The sequence below is a fragment of the Thamnophis sirtalis genome, unplaced genomic scaffold (genome assembly GCF_051295495.1).
Source record: "Thamnophis sirtalis isolate CommonGarterSnake01/CBP01778 unplaced genomic scaffold, rThaSir2_p1.2 scaffold_2, whole genome shotgun sequence".
In the NCBI taxonomy this organism is placed as follows: domain Eukaryota; kingdom Metazoa; phylum Chordata; class Lepidosauria; order Squamata; family Natricidae; genus Thamnophis; species Thamnophis sirtalis.
In genome coordinates this window covers 112812473-112837827 of record NW_028261382.1, presented here as the reverse complement: position 1 = coordinate 112837827, position 25355 = coordinate 112812473, and the positions used below count along the sequence as shown (strand labels likewise).

Here is a 25355-nt window from a genome sequence, read left to right as displayed (position 1 = left end):
TATGCTTTGTACAAACCAGTATCTGCAGGGCCCTTGATGCTCCCCAAACCTGCTTGTTTTCATGCAGACGTTTCATTACCAAACTGCGTAACATCATCAGTGCTACCCTAGCACAGATGTTTTACCTAATTTGATAATGAAATGTCTGCAAGAAAACAACCAAGGTCAGAGAGCACCAAGGATCCTACAGTTCCATCCTGAGCTACAAATACTCTCTTCTATTGAACCAGTCACTTTGATACCGAAAAGCCCAAATGGACCGAAAAACAATAAAGTTATGTCTCTCAAAGCATCTGGTTGGTCCTCGCATGGAAGAAAATGGACTAAAAAGCACATTGTCCAGACTCATCAAAGATATTTTTGGTAGCCTCTGTTCTCCATAAAATTTTAAGATGAAAATTCCTTCTTAAAGGATTGATTGATTGATTGATTTGCACTTTCCCTGCAATTTAGAGATACTGCAGATTCTATTTATAGAAAAAAAAATCAAGCTGGCATACGGTACAAATCCATGTATCCTAATTCATAATTTTCAGCACCATCATAATTCTGAAATGCTTTTCAAATTCAATGTTATATCAGATTCACTTTTAAGAGGCGAAGTTGCTCTCGACATCAAAGTTCACTCTCAAAACTTGATTCACCCGTCAGGAATCGAAGATCCTCCCCCCCCCCCAAAATGTATAAATTCCTTGCAACAATTAACATGTACAGTGCAAAGCATATTTTGAAGACATGCAAGGCACATTAAATAGTTAAGTACCAACACACCTTGGCCCTCATCTGCTGGGCCCAGTTGTCTATTTTGGGGGGGAACGGGAGGGAAGACTCACAGAGAGGTTAAAACCCTTTCTAATTCTACTTCTCAATAACACAGAATAAAAAAGCTAATGTAAACAAAAGCATGCTGTAATGAAAAACAGGGAGGAAAAATACAAACATCAAAGGGAGTATCAAAGGATTTGTTAACCATTGTACTTTGAAGCTCAATTGTCTATCCTGGAGGAAGTACTCAACTTTCAAATAATCTTCCCCTCAGTCTCATAAATTCGAACTCCTGGAAACACAGGAAGGGGGCAAAACGGAAGTAGAAGAGGAAACAATGGTACTTAAGCTTCTTCTGCATGAATATTTAATACAGGCAATCAAAAGAATATCAGCTTCAATTCGTCTGCTGTTGACTGAACCAAGGCCTAAACTAAACAGAACGTAAGGCATTGTGTACTCTCTCTCAATAGCCCCAGATGTAATACAATGCAGGGGTGGTATTCACTTGCCTTCCCTTACCGGTTCATAAATGTGACTGCACGCATGTGAGCTCGCACACGGCACTTCCGCGTATGTGCACCGCCTTCCGCGCATTGTGTTATTGGTGAAAAAAATGGCCTAAATGGGATGCCGTAGAGCCAGGACGGAGGGCGGGGCCACCCACGATTTCCGCTACCAGTTCAGGCAAACCAGTCCGAACCGGTAGAATACTACCTGATACAATGGATCATGGAAACCAAACGTGGGTTCAATCCTTTCACATTTTTTCAATGCTTACATGATCGGATGTAAAGGTCTTCGCTGGACAAGTGAACAACGGGGAAGGACAATGGGAATAAATCATATGCATTTTATGCAGGGAGTGAAGGGAGGTTCTTTGGAAGGACAGATACTGAAAGCTGGAGCTCAAATAGTTTGGCCACCTAATGAGAAGAGAGGTCTTCTTGGAAAAGACCCTGAGGTTGAGAAAGACTGAAGACAAAAGGAGAAAGGAAGGCAGAGGAAGAGATGGTTAGCTGAGATGAGTGTCATCCATGCAATGAACCTGAATTTGAGCAAACTCCAGGTGGAAGCCAGGGGGACTTGGTGTGCTGTGATCCATGGAGTCACAAAGACACAAATTAGCGACTCAACAAGAGGAAGACTCTGTAGGGAGGTACTCGTCAATGAATGAGGAGGTGCTCCATCATTTACTTTGGATATAGGGTGAAGACAGATTTGATCTATGTTATCTCCATGGTCATTTTTTTCTTCTTTACAATAGAAATAAAGCTTGGAGCTGCTAATCCAAGTCCTGATATCACGACTCGATTAAACTTGGAAAAGTATTCCCAAAGAAAGAATATTTCTCTTTACACTACCTTGTTGTCCTTCGCAAATCCTAGGAAACAAAACCCACTGGATAAATTGGACCAAATGAAAAAAAAAATATGGTTGGAATGAAGAAGAGTTCACCAAATCAGAAATTCTACTGCACACACATTTCTAAAATTGCACTGGGTATATGAAGAAATTAAAGATGTGTGGTGAAAGAGAAGAGAACTAGGACCGTGACCCGTCAAAAGCGCGAACGTCATAAGCGCGCCAACACCGCGGCGCTAAAACCGCGATTTCAAAAGCGCGCCGACAACAGCACGGCGACAACAGAAGCGCGATTTCATTTAAGGTAAGATTTACAGTTAGGTTTAGGGTTAGGCTTAGGCTTAGGGTTAGGTTTAGGGTTAGGTTCAGGGTTACGTGTCGGCGCGCTTCTGTCGGCGCGCTTTAGGGCTAATTAGTCGCTAATTCTTCGCGCGGTTTTGTCACCGCGCTTTAGACACCGCTGTTTAGTCAGGCGCGCTTTTGTTGTGCGTACATTTGTGGTGGAACCGCTAAGACATGTTTTGATGAGTCATCACCTCAGATTTTGGGCTCACAAATGTTTTATTGCCAGCCCGGGTAACCTCAGATGTGATGAAGACATAAAACATGGATCATAATAGTTGTTTACCTTTTTAATAATAAGAGCACACAGGATTATTGTATACTAAAGGGTGTCAAACTGAAGGCCCACAAGCCACATCCGAGCTGCAGGGTGCTCAGATCTGGCTTAAATCTGGCCCGCGAAGGCACCCTGGAAACAGTGAAGGACTGGCCCGTGGTGCCTCTGTGCAGCCCTCCCGAGCTCCGCTTTTGCCGCAACCACCTCCTGCAGCTCTCTGTCAGTGAAAATGGAAGCCATTTTCGGGGAAGCCATGCCCACTCTGGCCACACCCACCCCAGCCCCCCCCCCGGAGGTCAAACACAACCCTGATGTGGCCCTCAATGAAATCAAGTTTGACACCCCTGATGTATACAGCCATTTTTGTCTTGCAAATCTAGTGCTCATAAAGGCTGATGAACAGCTCATGAGGTCTCCTGCTGACTGCCAAGGATAAAAATGCATTTCTCAGCAGGATTGGCTGGGCCCTAAAATAGATTGCAACGTCCAGGAACTACAATAAGCACTGTTCAAGAGAGCTTTCAGCTCATTAGGATTTCAAAATAAAATTCCTCTTTTTTTTTTTTTTTGCATTAGGCAGGAGTAAGTCAGCATTTTTTGTTTCAACTACCCGCAGAAAATGAATTCTTCCATGCAAGTCAAGTACACCACACCTTGCAACTTGTACAGCATTTCCATGTTGTTTTGTGGGTGTATCTTTGTATTGCCCTTTGAAATCCTACACAAGGATGCAATACAATGGATGATTGCCAAAGGATGTTCCCTAGAACAGGTAACAACTTGGAAATTAAGTCTTCTTTAAGGCAGGAATAGGTCATTACCAAGCTGATTGCGGTACTGGTTACCACGTTAGAGGCTAGAGTCGTAATGGCGAACCTGTGGCGTGTGGAATCATATCTGCGGGCACACAAGCCATTGCCCTAGCTCGCTCCAGCGTGCATGCGCACTGCCCATGCTGCCCTTCCCTTCCCAGGAGTCTCCACGCGATGCCAGGCAAGTACAGGGCAAGTCGGGAAATGGGCTGCGATAACACACATGCTTTTGGCACCCAAGGGAAAAAAGGTTCACCATCACTAGCCTAGAGATACGGAAAGTAAGGCAAGACAATGTGATATAGTTGTCAATGCTTTATGACTTGGACTGCTTCAAATCCCACTCAACTATGGCTTTAGCTGGATGAGTATGGGTCAACTGCTCATACTCAGTCCAAGTTACTCACAGCTTTTTGTAATGGAAAAAGAGATGGATATAAATCCAATTAAAAACTTAAGTCACTGGTGAGTGCCTTAATATTTTTTTTTAAACAAAACCAGACGGATTTGAGTTTTTATTCGCAAGGTCTCAAAGCCTCTGTAAGATCTAGGGCACCAATTTCTCACTTTATAAAACCATCCATCCAGATCAGCTTTTTCCAACCTTGGCAAGTTTTAAGATGTGTGGATTTCCGCTCTCACAATTCCCCAGCCAGCATGGCTAGCTGCGGAATTCTGGGAGTTGAAATTCACACATCTTATTCATGCATCTCAAACTTGCTAAAGGTGAGAAACCTTCTAGAGATTCCAAAACCGAATTCTCAAAACTTCAAAAGCGATCCCACCAGTCTCTTCAGGCTGGACAGCAAATAACAAAATGGTTCCCAAGCCAAAAGGTTGCCTTCTCCTTAATATAAAGCTACCATATCCAACATCTGAGCAGATGGCTAAAGCGCTTCAAAGAGAAGACTGAAAGAGGAAGTTTTATCACTGCAACGCTGTTTTATAAACCCAAATTCCACCAAAGCTCAAGAGCCTGTCCAAAAATTTGCACTCGCAGCATCTATGCCTCCTTAAAGCCATTATATTTAGGGAAAGATGATGAGTTAATTTATTTGTCTATTCCAGCGAAGCAAAGCAAACAGAATCTTGGTACTTAAAAGGTTGTGTCATGCATAACATAAATGCATTTCCTCCAGGAATACACCTTAATGAAAAGCAGCATATATGAGGTTAAAATCATTACACCCAATTATCTTAATAACAATTTATTCCTAGACAGTCATCAGTATAGGAACCATCACCCTATGTGAAGAAACTCACTGAAAATGAGACATGCTACGCAGGGGTCGGTTCGGTAGTAAAAAAAAAAATTGTGCATGCGCGTTTTCATTTAAAACGATCTGCGCATGTGCCCAACATTAAAAAAAGAATAAAAATTAGATTTTTTTAATGAAGGCTGTTCTGCACATGTACAGAACAGAAAATAAAGATAGTGCCAATGATCATAGAATCAGCAGAGTCACATGTCCGCCTGAGTTACTACCTATGCAGCCCAACTGGACCAAATAGGTAGGAACCCACCTCTGATGCTACAGAACTATAAAAGAATGAAATGTTAAGCATAAACCTCGCATTCAAATTGCACCTGGACCTCACTTTGGGAAGGGTTCATAGACAAATTGTTATGCAAACCAGGACCCTATATAGCAGGAATATCAAACTCAATTTCATTGAGGGCCGCATCAGGGCTGTGGTTGACCTCGGGGGTGGGATGGGGTGGGAGGCAAGGGGAGGGCTGACTGGGTGGGTGTGGCCAGCTTGACTCCACTTCCCTAAACTGCTGTCATGTTTCTTCTTTTCATTGGGTAGACCGAGCCGGAGCAACATGGGCACAGGCAAGCCCCTTACATTCTCCAGAATGGCCCTGCGGGCCGGATCCAACCACATTGCGGGATGGATGCAGCCCACCGGCCTTGTGTTTCACACTCCTGCTGTATAGGCTGCATATGAAGGCTAAAACCCAGGGAAGATTTTTAACTTGTTTCCAGCAGAAGGCAGATATACACAACACAGGGAGGTTCTCAATGAACTGCAAAATATTAGGAAAAAAATAAAAATAAATGTGACGTAGGAAGAAACTACCAGAAACTCAAACAAGCAGAAACACTCTGAAATGTCAGCATTTGAGGAACTGCAGTAAGCGAATCTAAAGCCACTCCTTTTTTTCCCCTCCCTTTCGCCTTTGTAGTTTTTAGGATTTTGGAGGGGGCCAATGCACTTTTGGTCACATTATGGCATCAGTATGAAGCAGAATCTAGTTATCAGAAAGAGGGTTACAAATACAAATAAATTTAAATAAACACATACACATGTTGAGCAACAGTTCAAAATTATGACTGATCTACCTGGCGGCTACTTATGACCTAGATTCAAAATCCTAAGGGATTGAGAAGATGGTCACGTGTCCAAATGTCAGGCACTTGGCAACAGACACATTTACGGCTGTGTTCCACATCCTCCTGGTTATTTGTCTGCATTTTCTACAACAATTTGGCTAAAAACTGGCACTTCTGGTTTTGAGTGACTGTTCCCGCGCTTAACAGTATGTCTGTGTGTGTAGGAGGTTGTGATCCACACATTTTATGACTGTCACAATTTACAACTGTGATGGGCAGGTTCCATTACAGTTGTAAGTCAAGGGAATGCAGAGGGGTGCCTGGTTTAACAGATGAATGAAACGGAGGGATGTCTATCATTAAAGAAAGTCTTCAAATCAAAGAACAGATGGGACGTACATCATTTGCTTGACAAGGAAGTAAACTGATGCAAATAATATAATTTGTGTTATTGGTGGACTGGCATTGTTATATCCATGACATAAATTGCAGAGGATATTTAAGCTGTTGCATGTAATCAGTTGCATCAAATTCTGGTAAAATATGGTTTTTATTGTATACACAATAAAAATAGTGTGTGTCTATCTACAACACCAAAAATACTGAAGTACGCGTACATCATATATAGTATAGGTTATATACAAATCATTTACTCGATGACAGCATGTAGCTATCACTGAATGACTTTTAAAAGCTAAGCAGGGTGGATCTGATTATTACTTGAATGGGACAGATAATTGTGAGAATGCAACAAAGAACATTCTCTTTATAAGAGAAAAACAGTTATGTTACATCACTGAAAACTTGAAATTTGCTGCTGGTAATATGCATGAAATGGGCAGCAATTACTGTGCAATGTAACATGTGGGGGTACATCATTATATTAAGCCAGATATGTCAGGATAAGATATATAACCATAACGCCAACATTCTTTCACTAGGAGTCAAGGACGTTCAGCTTGCACCTGGAGAGGCGTGACTGGGAAATTAGGATGGTGACCTGATTGGACCATGTGATGGACATGTGGGTGCAGGGGGAAGGGACTTTGACTTTCCTTTGGATGGGGAAAACCCGTGAGACCTCAGATTCAGGTTTTTCCAGATGTGCCAATATGACATCTCTTAATAAAATGGAACTTGGAGGAAATGCCTGCCAGAGTCTTACTTGGTTGGGGGTGTTACTTGGAACCCTGACATGCTGGCTAAGTACAATCGGCTTGGTTATGTCACAACCAAGCCCCAAACCACAGTTTTTAAACCACAGAAATTGGGTTCTCATGTCACATTAAGCCAACAGTAAAAAAATGTTACAGCTGAGCCAGGGCACAAAGCGATGGCTGTTTTTAACTGCTTCAAATGAGACCTTTTTCTACAAAATAAAAAAAAATTATAACTCTGAAAGAAAATGACCCGTTACTCATGCACTTCTTTTAAGAGGGTAGGTCAGAGGTCAGCAACCTAAAGAGCCGCAAAGGTCCTAACCGGAAGCCCCCCGTTCAATTCTGGAGCCGACCGGAAGTCCGGTTCCCCTACCATAGAGTCTCCTCCTAGCACAGCATCCTTTTTCTCTACCTGTCCTAACAGAAAGTCCTATCAATTGTGGAGCTGACTTGAAAACCCGCCCCTTGCTATAGAGTCTCCTCCTGGCGCGCCCTGCTTCCCCGCCCCCCGCCCCAAACCAGAAGCTTCTCTGAAAATTGTGGTGCCGACTGACAACAGGGAGCCGCAGCAGAGGGATGAAAGAGCCACATGCGGCTCCAGAGCCATGGATAACTGACCCCTGGGCTAGGTGAAACTTGAACCTGATTTGACATTCCCAGAATTATTATCAATTGTGTGTTATTTACCTTTCCAGAAAAAGCCTTTGAAAGGAGGCTCTATGAGATGAAGTCTTTGAAAATACATTTCAGAATGCTGATCTGCGAAGGCCAACCAATCTCCAAAAGGCCAATCAAACCCATGGTAACACTAACTAGTAATTCTATCAACCTTAGAAAGAATTTTGTAAAACAAAGGTAACACACAGGTTTGAAATATAGCACCTTAAGATAAACAAAAATCTCATGGTTTGTTAATTAACAAAGGAATGCATCTAGGTCAGCCACAACCTTTTCTTAATGATGAAGACAGACATAATCCTTCATTCATATTTCCCCAATGGCTACAACCTTCCAAATCTTCTGGAATTCCTGGTCAGTATGGAATTTTGGGAGGTGTAGTCTCAAAATATCTGCTAGGATTGGAGAAACTACCCTATCCACAATAAAAGCCAAGTAATAGGACTGCAATGAATATGCATTTTCAATGGATCTCGTATTGGGCAAGATCAATTAAGAGATTCTGCTGAGTCAGCTTCAAAAGCACTTACTCTCTGAAAGGGGCATTATACATCCCTTCCCATTTTTGAAACATAAGCAGGTGAACCTAAGAATTCTACTCTATGAAAAGCCTGTAGCTAAAGTCTTGGCAAGTAACTACATCTCAGTTCATGGATTGTCTGATTATGGGGAGGACAGCTTACATCAGGGTTGTCAAACTGGCAGCCCGTGGGCCGCAGGCGTCACACAGAGGCCACACCCACTCCAGCTCCGCGAAGGGGAAAACAATTCATGAAACATCACATGATGGCAACATGACGCAGCAAGCTTGACACCAGTGCCTTACATGATTCTACCTGTGCTTATTTTCCTCTATTTTGGGAGGTAAGGAATCTCATCTTTATGCATTTCAATGCATGTCTGTCTCTTGATTCTTCAAATTTATCACATTCATTTATATTCCTTTCCTCTAAAAACATTTTGCTTAGCAAGAAGATAGTCTTAGATTAAGTCTTAAGTCTTGATTTTTGGAAAGAGTTAGGAGGAAAGCCACAAATCCACTAAATGAGATGCTCTGTGTGTGTGTGTGTGTGTGTGTGTGTGTGTGTGTGTGTGTGTGTGCGCGCGCGCGCGCATCTCATTTAATGGATTTGTGGCTTTCCCTCCCAACACTTTCCAAAAACCAAGACTTAGACTTAATCGGCCCCAATAAATTTCTCTTCCCATAAACTGAAGGCAGCCCCTTTTGTTTCAAGCCACAATAGCCATTCAGATGGCCAATGAAACCACACATGCCCGTTATTCACACCAAGCAGGTTTCAGTGACAGGTTTCTGGCTAGCATTCTTTGAAGCCACTGGCACATATTCACACTCGGGGAGAGAAAACGGAGTATTCGCAGATGTCTTCACAGATATGCCATGGGTTCCAATAGGCAGATATTTTAAAAAACGGAAGAGAGAGAGCGAGAGAGAGAGAGAGAGCACCTACAGGTTTTGCAGTCCACATACACTCGTCCTGCTAAAGGGAAAAGGGGGGGGGGGGACTCGGACACATCTGCTTACCACGCGTATTGGTTGCCATGTCTGCTACTTTCTGAAAGGCGTCCAGGAAGGCAGCTGCGGCTACAACCGTTGTCCTGGAATACAAGCAGACAGCATAATATTAGAAACAGATTGTTGCAGTCTATTTGGGTCACTACACAAGAAGAAAAAATACTATCAGACGGTAAAAAGAAGCTAATAAGACAGTTGTATATAAGATAATTGTCTATAGAACAAAGAAATGGCAATGGTCTCATTTGCTCCCTACTTTCTGACAAGCAAACTCAAGGGGGAAGTCAGATCCACTTACCGTATTTTTCAGAGTATAAGACGCACCTTTTTCCCCCCAAAAGAGGGTGAAAATCTGGATGTGTCTTATACACTGAATACAACATTTTTGGCCTCCCAAAACCCTGCCCCCTTGGCAAAAATGGACGTGCAGAGGGTTTGGGAGGCCTGCAAAGTGCTCCTGGGGGCTGGGGAGGGTAAAAATGAGCGAAAAACAGGCCGTTTTTGCTCATTCCCTCCCCCAGCCCCCAGGAACACTCTACAAGCCTCCCAATGTCTATGCATATCCTGTTGGTTTTTTTGTAAAAAATGAGGCATGCAGAGGGTTTGGGAGGCCTGCAGAGTGCAAAAACGTTTTTAAAAAAGTTTGCCTCTTCAAAATCTTGGTGCATCTTATACTCTGGTGCATCTTATACACCGAAAAATATGATAATAGCAACAGCACGTAGACTTATATACCACTTTACAGCCCTCTCTAAGAGGTTTACAGAGTCAGCACATTGCCCCCAACAATCTAGGTCTTTATTTTACTGACCTCAGAAGGAACTGCAAAGGGGCCATAAGTAGTAGTAGAAAGCACAGGTAGACCTCGACTTACAACAGTTTGTTTAGTGACTGTTTGAAGTTACAATAGCACTGAAAAAAAGAGGCGTATGACCATTTTCTACACCTCTGACTTTTGCAGCATCCCCATGGTCGTGTGATCGAAATTCAGATGCTTGGCAACTGGTTCATATTTATGACTGCTGCCGTGTCCCAGGTTCTGTCATCCCTTTTTAAGACCTTCTGACAACCAAAGTCAATGGGGAAGCCAGATTCACTTAATAGCAATAGCACTTAGATTTATATACCGCTTCACGGTGCTTTACACACTTCTCTAAGCTGCATCCTCATTTTACCGACCTTGGAAGGATGGAAGGCCGAGTCAACCTTGAGCCGGTCAGAATCAAACTCCCGTCAGTGAGCAGAGTTAGCCTGCAATGCTGCATTCTAACCACTGCGCCACCATGGCTCTTAATTACCATGTTACTTATTTAACAGCTGCAGTGATTTACTTAACAAACGTGGCAAGAATAATCATAAAATGGGGCAAAACTCGCTTAATGAACATCTCACTTAGCAACAGAAATGCTGGCCTCAATTGTGGTTAAAAGTTGTGCACTAACTATACTTCTTCATTGTCTAAAACTTAGCAGTAAGAGGCACATTAGAGAAGGTACTCTTCTAATTATTGCCATTTGTTTAATGATGGTTCAAAATTACAACAGTCTTGGAAAAAATGACATACAACCTTGTCCTCAAAGTTGACAGTCGCGCATACACACAATCACATGATCACAATTCAAGCTCTTGGCAATTAGCTCCCTTTTATGACAAATAGAACACAGAATAATAAGGTTGGAGGGGACCTTGAAGGTCTTCTAGTCCAACCCTGCTCAAGCAGGAAACCCCTATACACACACACACATATACTGTGACATTCAGTTACATGATTTTGCAACTTTCCCAGCAGTCTTTTGACACACAAAGACAAGTGGAGAAGCCAGATTCAATTAATGACTGTGATTCTCTTAACAACTGCAGTAAAAATGATTACTGCAGTTAAAAAATGAGGGCCAGTCATGGATGCCACATTTAACATCCACACTGCTTAGCAACTGAAATTCCACTCCCAACTGTATTTACAAGTCAAGGATTACCTATATAATTAAAAAAGAACAGACAGGATGCTCAAAAATGCATACTTTATTGACTGAGTTTGCACATTGCACTGAAGTACATGATTCATTTGATTTCAAAGTCACTTGACTTACTCTGCTGTGCAAAACCTCACTGGTGCAATTAGTAAACCATGCTTCAAGGCTTAGCATTATGAACCTATCTAGATGTGGGATTTATTCAACAAGCTAAGTTTAAGTGATAGTCCAGCAAAACCTTAGCGGTCTTACCAAGGGCAGTCCATGCAGATTTGAGCCCAGTATATCATGAGAACTCAACCTTTCTGGTTTATAAGCCATAGCTGGGGCTCGGCATTGTGTAAACTCTGCCTAAAGGTAAAGGTTCCCATCGCATTAATGTGCTAATTGTTCCTGATTCTAGGGGGCAGTGCTCATCTCCATTTCAAAGCTGAAGAGTCAGAGTTGTCCGAAGACATCTCCAAGGTCATGTGGCCGGCATGATTAAACGCCGAAGGCGCACGGAAGGCTGTTCCCTTCCCACCAAAGGTGGTTCCTATTTTTTCTATTTGCATTTTTACATGCTTTCGAACTGCTAGGTTGGCAGCTGGGGCAAGTAACGGGAGCTCCCTCCATTACGCGGCGCTAGGGATTTGAACCGCCGAACTGCCAACCTTTCTGATCAACAAACTCAGCATCTCACCCACTGAGCCACCAAGTTGATTCATTATACTGATTAAAAATAATTACTGCAGTTAAAAATGAGAGTCAGTCATGAGATGCCTCATTTAACATCCACACTGCTTAGCAACTGAAATTCCGCTCCAAACTGCAGCTATAAGTCAAGGATTACCTGTATAATTAAAAAAGGATAGACAGGATGCTCAAAAATGCATACTTTATAGAGTGAGTTTGCACATTACACAGAATTACATGCTTCATTTGTTTTTGACTTACTCTGCTGTGCAAAACCATTTTACCCACCTCGGAAGAAGGCTGAGTCAACCTTGAGTGAGTGGGACTTGAACTGCCAAACTCTTGGCAATCAGCAGTCAGCAGAAGTAGCCTGCAACACTGCATTCTAACCACTGCGCCACCACAGCTCTTATCAGCCATAGTTGGGGCTCGGCATTGTGTAAACTCTACCAATTGAGGTCAATTTAGGAAATCATGGCTTAGCGTACGTTATCCCATCCATGTGTCAGTCGCAGAGCATTTCACCTTTGTAAGATGTTTTTACATCTTAGATGACCAATCTGACAGACCAAGCCATCTTTTTGGTCAAGAAGTTTCCTATTCGGTAAATGAAACTGGGAGGGAGGAGGACTTCTTTTCATTTAAGTTAAGAGCCCTTTAGAATGTCCTCTACAATAAACGTCAAAATGGAACGGCTTCCTGAGGCAAAACCCATCTCAAATGTCACGAGGAACATCGAAATGCAAAATTAATCCTACAGAACCACCCATCACGAAGCTGTCCCACAAAACTGCTTCTGGAATAGATGGAAGTCATAAGGGGAAACAGGATGTCCATAAAAACTCTGAATCATGCATCTGTCCGAGGAAGCCCGTGTCAAAGGACATGTTGATGTATTACAATGATGCTGGTGAGCAGGAAAAATAAGTCATCGCTGACATGTTGGAGCTTAAGCATTTTAAGATGGTTTTAGCCATCTTAACTCAGACTGTGCTCTGTTTGCGATAAGCCACAGCATATGGAAAAACAAAGTGGCCTGCTTCAGATGTAAAATTAGGATTCAGTAGTCTACTAGGCCAGAATTCTCCCAACGTTTCCACTTTGCAGACCAGCAGGGCGCCGAGGGGGGGTGGGTGGCCCAGTTGTAACCCCCCCCAAGTCAGAGGTTGGGGATCCCCTGTACTAGCCACACCAGCAGCATCAAAAAAGGAGCTAAGCCAGCCTCTCTCCCAAAATAGATACAATAATGTAGTGACATACACTATACCCATGATGTCGAACCTATGGCACGCTTGCCAGAAGTGGCACAAAAAGCCATCTCTCCGGGCACGCCAGCCGTCGAGAGTTGCTCTTCTGGGTTCCAGCTGGTCTTCACGTGCGTGGGAATGCTGGAAACCGAAGGAGCAGTTCCCTGATGCGCATGTGTGCGCCAGGAAGCTGAGCTTCCGGTTTCTGGAATGCACATACGCAGCAGCCAGCTGGTTTTTGCTCACAGTGGAAACTGGAAGCTCAGCTTCCCGGCTGGCGCATATGTGCCAGGGAACTGCTCTTCTGGTTTCTGGCGCTCCAATGCATGCACACTGGGGACCTGCTCTTTTGGTTTCCAGTGCTCCCCTGTGTACACGCTCCCGTTTCGGCACTCAGTGCCGAAAAGGTTTGGCAACACTGCACTATACATTATGACTAATGTGTGTACGTACATACTTTGGTTTAAGTACATGATGTTCAAATTGTTGTCTCCTCATTCAACACTTCAAGAAATATACAGGTAGCCTTCGACTTACGACCACAATTTGAGGCCAAATTTCCTGTTGCTGAGCAAGACATTTGCTAAGTGAATTTTGCCCCGTTTAACAAACTTTCTTACCACAGTTGTTAAGTGAATCATCGCAGTTGTTAGTTAAATCAGTTGTTACGTGAATCTGGCTTCCCCAATGTCTTTGCTTGTCTGAAGGCTGTGAAAGGGGGCGGGGTCACATGACTCCTGGACATAGCAACCGCCATAAACGAGTCAGTTGCCAAGCACCTGAATTTTGATCACATGACCATGGGGATGCTGTAACGGTTATAAGTGCAGGAAATGATTGTAAGTCACTTTTTTCAGGGCTATTGTAATGTCTTATGGTCACTAAGTGAACTGTTGTAAATCGGGGACTACCTGTAGCCTGGACTCAGTGGAATTTGGTTCTCTGTTGAAACTTCTGCCAAATGAAATCAAAACTAGCCATGTTTACAGCGCCAATTCCCAAACACAGTAGCCCTCGATTTATGACCAAAATTGAGCCCACATTTTTCTGTTGCTAAGTGAGAGTGTTGTTAACTGAGTCCGACCTCATTTTATGACCTTTCTTGCCACAGTTGTTAAGTGAATCACTGCAGTTATTAACTCAGTAACGCGGTTGTTAAATGAACCTGGCCTCCCCATTGACTTTGTTTGTCAGGTTACACATGTGACCCCGGGATACTGCATATAAATATGAACCAGTTGCAAAGGACTTGAATTTTGATCATGTGACTGTGGGAATGCAGCAACAGTGTGAAAAATGGTCATAAGTCATTTTTTTCAGTGCCGTTGTAACTTCGAAGTTGCTAAATCAATGGCTATAACTTGAGGACTATCTATAGACATTTAGTCTCATTCCAAAACCAATCAAGTAGCAGAAGGGTTCCCCAGAGTCTCCCTTCAATCAAATATAAGACACTCCCTAAATATAGTAGGCATTTTGTGAATAAGTAGGTCTTAAAAGACTCTGTTCACTTTTAAAACTTAAAAACGCTGAACTGTTTCTTTTCGTTGTCTTAATTAATTGCATATTCAAATTTAAATTTTAAGAAATGTGGGGCATGACTTATGGGGATGAACTAAAAAGAAAGGCACACAGCAGGTGGAAGCAAAAAAAAATTCAAAACTCCTAAAATCAGGGAGGAGGGGGGGACTAAAGATTTTACAGCTGCTAGCAAGCTTAACACTGGTGCTATTTTAAGTGCCTTATCTCCAAGTTGAGGAACAGAGGCAAGATAACAGTAAGTATCTGCCTTCCTCATTCTATAGCTTTGATCAGTTCGTAAGTGACAGTAAAAGATGATTTTATTGTGGGTTATTTTTTAAAATGAACTATAATAGGCAATATGCAAATAAAGAGTGTTACTTCAAGCATAGCAAAACAGAGTTTTGGTTCTAGTTATCTAACAATAGGGATTCAAGAAGTAAAAAAATGATTTGGTGATGTGCGGGAAGCACCTGGTGGATGCATCTTAAACAATGCCTCCAAACCCAAGAAGCAGTTGTGCCGGCCCAGAAACAGATGAAGCCTCCGAAAGTCGTTTCAGCAGGTGTGATGTGTGTGCCCTACACACACACACGTACACAGTCACATTTTCCCCTTTGACCCTGGAGCTTTGCTCAGTCAAAGAACACATCACCCCCAAACCTAACAAGTCCATGATAGCGCAGAATAGCAATAGCAGTAGCACTTAAAGACTTATAAACCGCTTCATAATACTACTGTATAGTACTCTCTAAGACAGTGATGGTGAACTTTCTCGGCACCGAGTGCCAAAACCGGAACACGCGTGCATGTGAGAGCACTCACTGGGGCACCGGAAACCCGAAGACCAGCTGGCCAGCCCACACATAACTATTTTTTGGCAGGTGTCAGGGTTCCAAATAGTATCCAAAATTAAATCCAAGGCAAGTACAAAAAGAGGAAATAGGGGGACATAACTAAGGCAGAATATCAGCAAATAGCCCGAGTCTGTAAAGATGAAGGAAGGAAAGCTAAGGCTCACAATGAAGAAAGGCTTGCCACAAAAGTAAAAAATAACAAAAAAAGCTTCTTCCAACATGTTAAAAACAAGAAGAAGGTTAAGGAAACAATTGGTCCATTGCTGGGAGAAAGTGGCATGAAGGTGACAAGCAACAGGGAGAAAGCAGAACTATTTAACTCATTTTTTTTTTGCATCTGTCTTTACACAAAGGGATAAAACAGTCCAAATCTATCAAAAATAGCACCACGAAAATCAGATTAGAAATACAAGTTGAAATAGGGAAGAAAATGATAAGTGAGCAGCTGTCTACCCTAGATGAGTTCAAATCACCAGGACCGGATGGATTACACCCCAGGGTTCTGAAGGAACTGGCAGATGAGATCTCAGAACCATTGAACTATATCTTTCAGAGATCCTGGAGCACCGGGGAACTACCAGAGGACTGGAAAAGAGCTGATGTGGTTCCCATCTTCAAAAAAGGAAAAAAAACAGATCCAGAAAATTATAGACCTATCAGCCTGACCTCAATACCAGGGAAGATTCTGGAAAAGATAATCAAGCAACGAATTAGCGAACACCTAGAAGTAAACAAAGTAATAGCCAAAAGCCAACATGGGTTTGTGAAAAGAGATCATGCCAGACTAATTTTGCATTCTTTGACAAAGTGACAAAATTAGTGGACCAGAGGAATGCTATCAATATAGTTTACTTGGACTTCAGTAAGGCATTTGATAAGGTAGACCATAACCTACTACTAGATAAAGTAGAAGAATGTGGGTTGGACAGCATCACCACCAGATGGATTCGTAACTGGCTGACCAACCGCACTCAACGTGTAGTCCTCAATGGAACTGCATCTACATGGAGGAAAGTATGCAGTGGAGTACCCCAAGGCTCTCTTTTGGGCCCAGTACTCTTCAACATCTTCATCAATGATTTGGATGAGGGAATAAATGGGGAACTCATCAAATTTGCAGATGACACCAATCTAGCAGGAATAGCCAACACTCCAGAAGACAGGCTTAAGATACAGAAGGATCTTGACAAACTTGAACACTGGGCACTATCTAATAAAATGAAATTTAATGGTGAAAAGAGTAAGGTTCTACATTTAGGCAAGAAAAACGAAATGCACAGGTACAGTATAAGAGGTACCTTGCTCAATAGTAGCAACTGTGAGAGGGATTTTGGGAGTTCTAGTGGACAACCATTTAAATATGAGCCAGCAGTGTGCAACAGCTGCCAAAAAAGTCAACAGTTCTAGGCTACATAAACAGAGGGATAGAATCAAGATCACGTTAAGTGTTAATACCACTTTATAATGCCTTAGTAAGGCCACACTTGGAATACGACATTCAGTTTGGTCACCACGATGTAAAAAGATGTGGAGACTCTAGAAAGAGGGCAGAGAAGAGCAACAAAGATGATTAGGGGACTGGAGACTAAAACATATGAAGAACGGTTGCAGGAACTGGGTAGGTCTAGTTTAATGAAAAGAAGGACTAGGGGAGACATGATAGCAGTCTTCCAATATCTCAGGGATTGCCACAAAGAAGGAGTCAAACTATTATGCAAGGCACCTGAGGGTAGGACAAGAAGCAATGGGTGGAAACTAATCAAGGAGAGAAGCAACTTAGAACTGAGAAGAGAGGTCCTGACAGTTAGAACAATTAATCAGTGGAACAACTTGCCTCCAGAGGTTGTGAATGCCCCAACACTGGAAGTCTTTAAGATAATGTTGGATAGCCATTTGTCTGAAACGGTATAGGGTTTCCTGCCTAGGCAGGGGGTTGTACTAGAAGACCTCCAAGGTCCCTTCCAACTCTGCTATTGTATTGTATTGCTCAAAGTTATTAAAGTTATTGTATTGCTCCAATTTATTAAGAGAGTCATGTTGGCACATCTGGGAAAACCTGAATCTGAAAGCTTCCCGGTTTTCCCCACCTAGTTGAAAGTTCAAAATCTTGCCCCCACACCCACAAGTCCATCTCCATTGCCATGCTGGCAGTTCCACCCATCCAGTTCCAGTCAGGTGCAGAGGTGCAAACGCAAAGGATGGCCTTGGCTTGCTAGAAAGAATTTTGTTATGGCTACATAACAAACACAATCCCCCCCTCCCATTTTCCCACAATAGAAAATGCATAGTAGAATAACAGAAAGTGTGGCAGGCAAAAGATCCAAAAGAAAAGATGGCTGCAGGCCTGACAACCATTTTTTGGCTGTTTTGGGACATTTTCAGGCCATTTGGGGGGTCCAAAATGGCCCCCAAAATGACCTGAAAACAGCCCCCCCAAATGGCGATTTTTGGGCCGTTTTTCGGATTGTTTTCAGGCACCTGTGAAGACCGGCTCTCCGGCATGCATGTGAGTGCCAGAAACCAGAACAGCAGTTGGCGATGGCACGCCCGCCCACAGAGAGGGCTCTGCATGCCGCCTCTGACACGCATGTCATAGATTAGGCATCATGGCTCTAAACTGTTTAGTCAGCATATTGTCCCCAACAATCTATGATATGTAGACCAGTACAGGTAGTCGACTTACAACAGTTCATTTCGTGACCATTCAAAATTATGACAGCACTTTAAAAAAAAGTAACTTTTGGCCATTTTTCACACATACGGCCTTTATAGCAGCCCCATGATCACGTGATCAAAATTCGGACCCTTGGCAACTGGTTCATACTTATGATGGTTGCAGCATCCTAGGGCCATGTAATTTACCTTTTGCAACCTTTTGATAAGCAAAATCAATGGGGAAGCCAGATTCACTTAACAGTGGTGGTACTAACTTATCAACCAGAATGATTCAGTTAACAACTGTGGCAAAAAAAAAAAAAAAAGGTTGTACAATGGAACAAAACTCACTAAACAAAAGCCTCACTTAAAAGAACAGAAATTTCGGGCTCAATTGTAGTTGTAACTCAAGGAGTAGCTGCAATGATCGTACAATCCTGGATGCTTCACAAAATTAGTGAGATCAGCTATCAAAATCATCCTGAAGCAAGAGGAAAAAAATTCTTTTTGCTTCGTATGTGTTATGGACTTTCATTTCCCGGTTTTACACTAGTTCCCCCTTATTTTCATACTTGCCACCCAGAGGAAATCTACAAGTATACTAATTACTGTTTGTTTTCTTGCTTTCTTTCTTTTTCTTTTTTTTAGCAAAGAGCACACCCGAACCAAATAACTCTTTCCAGTAAAGCCTCAAGTTTTTTTTTTTTTTCTATTTCCAGACTGCTTTGCTGGTCCTTTTCCTAGTTCTCTTTTCTCACATCCCTGTGCTCTTTTTTTTTTCCTCTGTAGTGCAAGTTTTAAAAAAGGAGAGCCAGTTTGGTGGTGTGGTTAAAGAATTGGCTAGAAACCAGGAGACTGTGAGTTCTAGCCCTGCCTTAGGCACAGAGCCAGTCAGTCGGTGACTTGAGGTCAATTACTCAGTTATAGTAAAAGGCAAGGATAAACCAATTCCAAAAATGTTGCCAAGAATTTCAAAGTCCTGGAGACTAACTTGAAGGGGAAGTGTAGAAAGAAACATGCAATCTTCTTGTCCCAGAGGTGCTTTTTTTCCCAAAAGGCAGCTGGACTTCCTTGAAAGAAGCTTCTTGGATGAAAAGTGAAATGTTCTTGAAAACGTTTCACTTTTCATCCAAGAAGCTTCTTCAGTTCTGAAGAACAGCTCTGAAGAAGCTTCTTGGATGAGGAGAAGCAAAACGTTTTCAACGGAAAAAAGCAAATAAAGTCCAGTTGTCTTTTGGAAAAATAAAAGCACCTTTGGGACAACCATGTGCTTGGATGTTTGAGAATCTCCACAGACATGCGATCTTCTTGGTCCTCTTCAATTTCCAAGCTTTTCCAAATGAGCTAAAGGGATCTCTTCTTCTCCGCAGTAATTCTGTGGGGTTGAGTCAAGGGTCTAGACCTGTGATGGCAAACCTATGGCACGCAGAGTCCTCTCTGCGGGCACATGAGCCGTCACCCAAGCTCAGCTCCACTGCACATGCGTGCGTGCCTTCCGCCAGCCAGCTGGTTTTTGGGTCTCTGCCGGTACATGTGGGAGATGTGTGTGCATGCGAGGGGCAGTGGTCACACGTGCATGCACTGGGGGGGGGGGGTAGTCGTGCACACATACATGGGGGCGGAGGGGTGGTTGCGGCATGCCACCCACCCACTCCCGCAGCTCATTCTTGATCTCAGGAGGCTGCAGGGAGGCCTACTAGGCCCAAAACCGGGGGGGGGGGTGCATGCATGTGGGTGGAGGGAATGCAGGGGGTTGCGCCTGCATAAGCAGGGGGATTGCACACACATCGTATTATGGGTGTGGGGGTGCAACACCCCCCCACGCTGCATTCCCCTTTGCATCGTACACTTTCAACACGAGACGACAAAAAAGGTTAGCCATCATATGGTCTACCACAGGGGTCAGCAAACTACGGCTCTGGAGCCGCATGTGGCTCTTTCCTCCTTCTGCTGCTGCTCCGTCACTGGTCGGCGCCACAATTTTGAGAGGAGCTTCCGGGGGGGGGGGGGGGGAGAGAAGCACAGAGCGCCAGGAGAAGACCCTATGGCAAGGGAACGGTTTTCCAGTTGTCTCCACAATTGATAGGGCTTTCGGTTATGACAGGTAGAGGAAAAAGTACGCCGCGCTAGGAGGAGACTCTATGATGGGGGAATTGAACTTCCGGTCAGCTCCAGAATTGAACAGGGGGCTCCCGGTGTTTTCTTTTCTGTGGGAAACGGGTCCAAATGGCTCTTTGAAGGTTTAAGTTTGCCAACCCCTGGTCTAGACCAAAGTTCCCAAGATTGATGATGTACTAAAAACCTGTGTCATCCTGGTAGAATACCGTAACTACTACACTATTTTAGCTCTCATGTTCTCTTTCTTCTTCTAAAAATAGCTTCCAATCCATAACTATTTTTCATATGCAATCCTTTTGTTAGTAGAAACAATTGGCTTCTCACATCTATCAAAGTTCCTCCATTAGCATTCTCGACCACTAGTTCTAAATAAAGTTATGCTTTCCCAGACAGAATTAACAGTTTTTTCAAACTTTAAAAAAAATTATTTAAGAGTAAGAACAATTTAACAGTAGCTTCTCTTTGCTAGAGGCTGGGGAGTCGTATGTCTGGAAGTTTTCCATTCTGATTCCTGCACTGAGCAGAGTCTGCATTTGCTATTCTGCATGGCTCCGTCCAACTCTTTGGTTCTTTGATTTTTTGGCTAGGGAAAATAAATTCCAGGGAGCAAGTAATATTCCAGATTTTGCTACCCAATGTCTTTTCCTTTCCTTTTTTGGTGTTAATGCATTTGAATCCTCACAAAAACAGGACGTAAGACGGATCTGCCTATTATTCACTAGCTGCATAATTCATTCCTCTCTAATTTTTAGTTCCCGCTGGCCAGCTGGGAAACAGATCAGTTTTACTGACAATTAAGATACAAAAGGCTTCTGTAAGGCTTCTTTAAGTGCACCAGACAAGGATCAAAACCATTCCGTATGCCTAGAAATCACTGTGGGATCTTTGGAACTCTCTGAGCTTGTTTTCTTGCAGATGTTTCATTACTCAACTAGGTAACATCATCAGTGCACTGATAATATTGCCTAGCTGGGTAATGAAATGTCTGCAAAAAAAAATGATCAGGTTCAAAGGGTGCCCTGTACCCCACAGTTCAACCCTGAGTTACAAATATTTTCTTCTACCGTGTTTCCCTGAAAATCAGTCAGAGTCTTCTTTTTTTTTGACCCCCAAAATAAGCGCTTGGCCTTATTTTCAGTGAGGTCTTATTATTTTTGAGGTGCAGAAGGCAGTGAGGGTAGTCACCTCATGATTGCTGCTGTGTTGTGCGGCGGCCATTAGCATGACAGAAGGGGTGCAGTGGCTAGGTTTGTGGGAGCGGCCGTGTGGGGGATGCATGGGGCATGTTTCTTCCTCCCTTATCCACCCCTCCAGTCTCGCCTCACCACCTCGTGTTGTTTGCGTGGCAAGCAACCAGAGGAAATGGTGGGGACCGGCTGCACATGTGTTTAAATATTTTTTTGTTTATTTTTTATTAACAAACGTGTAAAATACACACACACAAAACCTAGACGTACACATTTACACAATACAATACGAACAGGAGCTTCCTGTTCTTTCTATTAGCAATTATCAATTGATACCATTCACCTTATATTATTTCTCCTTCTATTGCATTTCATTTGGATTTCACCATATTTAACCCTCTTATTTTGCTCATAACTATTATTTTTTGAGTTTTGTTATATTCCTTCATTGATTCTTGTTTCTTTTCTCCATCCACCTATACCATTTATCCCATATCTGGTAGAATTATGAGTCTTCTTTTCCCTGAATTTCTTTAGTTAGTTTGTCTATTTCAGCACAATCCATAACCTTTCTTATTATTTCATCTTCGCTTGGAATTAATTTGTTTTTCCATTTCTGGCCAAAGGCAATCCTTGCCGCCGTAATTATATGTAGCATTAAATACTTGGTTTTTTTTTGTATTTTGCAGATGGTTCCACCACAAAACCGCGTTCGACGAAACCGCGTAGCTGACGTCATCAACAGCGCAACAACAGCGCGGAGACAGAAGCACGCTGTAAACGCTAAACCTAAAATTAACCCCTAAACCTAACCCCCCTAAACCTAATCCTAAACCTAACCCTAAACCTAGCCCTTAACCTAACCCTTAACCTAACCCTAAACCTAACCCTAAACCTAACCCTAAACCTAATCCTAACCCTTAACCTAACCCTAAAGCTAACCCTAAACCTAACCCTTACCTTAAGTTGAATTGGCTTGCTTTCAAAGCGCTATTTAAAGCGCCCTTCTTTCTCCGCGCTCGCTGTTGTCGCCCTGTTGATGACATCAGCGACGCGGTTTAATCGGGTGCGGCTTAGTCGAGCGCGGTTTTGTCGTGCCACGTTCGCAGACATTATTCCTAATAAAAAAACTTCAGGTTTCTATTCTATTTTAAGTGTTTAAATATTTTCGTGGAGGGCTTATTTTTGGGGGCAGGGCTTATTTTAGAGCTTGTGCTCAAAAGCCCAATTGGGCTTATTATCCGGAGAGGTCTTATTTTCGGGGAAACAAGATATTAGTTTTATCACACTTTTCCTTTAACTTAAACCGTACATTTAATTGCCTTCAACTTAAAACCTAACCAGATAGTATTGTTCAAATGTAAAATCTTGTAACTTCCCCTTCTGGGGTGTCTGCCTGCTCAGCTTTTGAAAAATGCTTTCATACGCTAAATGCAATGTGGTTTTAATGAACGAACAAGTGTCTTAGACAATGACGATGAATGTCTTAGCGTGTAGCTATGGTTTTGTTAGTAACCACAGTTAAACAATCCATGCTTAGAAAATCGATTAAACCCTGCTAATGCAACAGATTAAAGGAAACTAACACAGCCTTGAGAGAAAGCCTGGTAATCAAAAATTAAAAAGGTACAAACACTGATGTATGATATGAATGATCAATTTTGTGGCACCTCAAGGACCTACTTTGTTGCATCTGGAGCTTGCTCCTATAATGTAATAGTAAATGAAATTTACTATTTTTTTAATCTATATGCCGCCTATATCTCACTTTCAAGCAATTTAGGGCAGCTTACAACATCATAGAATAATGATGTAAAACAGAATGTTCAATCAAACAATCAGAATGGAGCTGGAAGGAACCTTGGAGGTCTTCTAGTTCAACCCCCTGCTCAAGCAGGAGACCCAATACCTACACTTTAAATCTATGTTAAAAAAATATCCATGATGGTGAACCTATGGCACGCATGTGCCCATTATTTTGGCACTTGGCACAAAAACCATTAGCCATCACTGCCCTATACATTAAAAATATTAAAAACAATAAGCATTAAAAATCAGAAAACTGGATAAATCAATTCATAGTAAGTAGCCTTATTCTGCTACTACCTCTCATGTTTCCCCTAAAATAAGGGCCCAAAATGAATGTTTCAATTTTTGCTATATTTAAGGACTCTATTTCATTGTTCCACATGTTTCCTCCTTACCGCTCCCAAACTAACTTTGCACAGCCAATTCCACTGCTTTGTTTGCAAATTGACGTCCCCCCAACAGTCTACAATTCTTGAAGACCTTTTTTTTAAAGTGAGGTATGTCCTGCTACCAAATGGAACAGCCCATGCCAATATAGAAAAATGGCTTACCTAAGTTGAGACTGGAGTTTTCCCGCTTTATTTATGAAATCTTCCCAAATTGGATAACTTCCCTGGAAGAGAAGAGGCACAAAACTTTAGTCAATGCAAATATGTCCCATGTCTAAAAATATTAAGAAACTTACAAAAAGGAAATACACAGTGGCAATAAATTAACACACAGGTAACATTGATCAACGCTCTTCTTAAAGACTCAGGATGGAAAAAAATGTTCATATTAGCACAGATTAATTTCTTCCAATCAAATTCGTACACTAACCTAGATTGTATGTAGACAAAAATGGAGGCTACTTTGGGATAACCGTTTCTCTTAACTTTACGAAGAGGTTGGGGAAAACAAACAACCTGTTCACACAACCAGCCTGCAAACCAACTGAAGACTATTAAAATTCATTGTAACCAAGATGGAACCTGGTTGTACAGAATTTTAAATCCATCATCAGTCATAATGAAAAGACGTTCAACTCTCAAACATATACAGGTTGTCCTCAGCTTATGACTGGTTCAGTGGTGGGATTCAAAATATTTTACTACCGGTTCTGCGGGCGTGGCTTGGTGAGCGTGGCAGGGGAAGGATACTGCAAAATCCCCATTCCCTCCCAATCAGATGGGACTTGGGAAGCAGTGAATAGATGGGGGCGGGGCCAGTCAGAGGTGGTATTTACCGGTTCTCCAAACTACTCAAAACTTTCGCTACAGGTTTGCCAGAACTCGTCAAAACCTGCTGGATACCACCTCTGGACTGGTTGCTTTGCAATCTCGAAAGAAAACTTACAACCCAAATTCGAAATTTCAAAGTCTGTGGGCCATCCCCCTGCAGTCACATGACTGCATTTTAGGTGTTTGCCTACATTTACGACTATTTGCCGTAGTCCTGCAGTCACATGATTTATCATGTTTGAGGGAAAACAACAGTTACTCTCGGTTTCTGGCAACCCCACCCCCACCCGTAGAAAACAATTGGTTCAACAAATGATTGCTGCATTCACTTTTCAACCAGCCCTCAAAAGGCCACATTGAAGACTGTCATGTTTTATGACCATCACAACGTATGAGCAAAATTGTGGGGTTTGATTACAGTCATAAGTCGAGAACTACCTCACAAATTTTTAATAACGGCATTTTTTAAAATTTGTTTAAATTGACCCAAAGAACAACCTAGGAATAAGGATATAGTATGTATCAGTGATTGCTAAACTATTGGGTCCAATTACTCCTTTTCCTGGTCTCAAATAATTTTATTACAGTATCCCCCCAAAAAGCAGACTTTATTGTTTTAGCAGGGATGGTCAACTCACAAACAAGCAAATAAGAAATTATCTCCAGTTTAAGAACCACTGGCCTACATGCATATATGTTCGCTTTCTAGTACACAGGGATGTGACATTTATAGAAATTATTAAAATGTGTGTGGGGGGGTATCACACCAGGAGCAGGGGGAGCAGAGTGAAAATTTTGGAAAAAGTGCAAAACATTCTACC

General features: G+C 42.4%; 1 protein-coding gene across 8 annotated transcripts in view; it reads right to left on the bottom strand.

The window, feature by feature from the left end:
• Positions 1-25355, bottom strand: part of MTSS1 (MTSS I-BAR domain containing 1) — a 166207-nt gene that overhangs the window by 113090 nt on the left and 27762 nt on the right. For all 8 annotated transcript variants that reach the window (XM_087706698.1, XM_087706699.1, XM_087706700.1 and 5 more), the window contains exons 2-3: positions 23866-23927; positions 9282-9355 (exon numbers count right to left, since the gene is read on the bottom strand). In XM_087706698.1, the coding sequence (XP_087562824.1) occupies positions 9282-9355; positions 23866-23927 (136 nt within the window). The remainder of the gene's footprint in view (positions 1-9281; positions 9356-23865; positions 23928-25355) is intronic.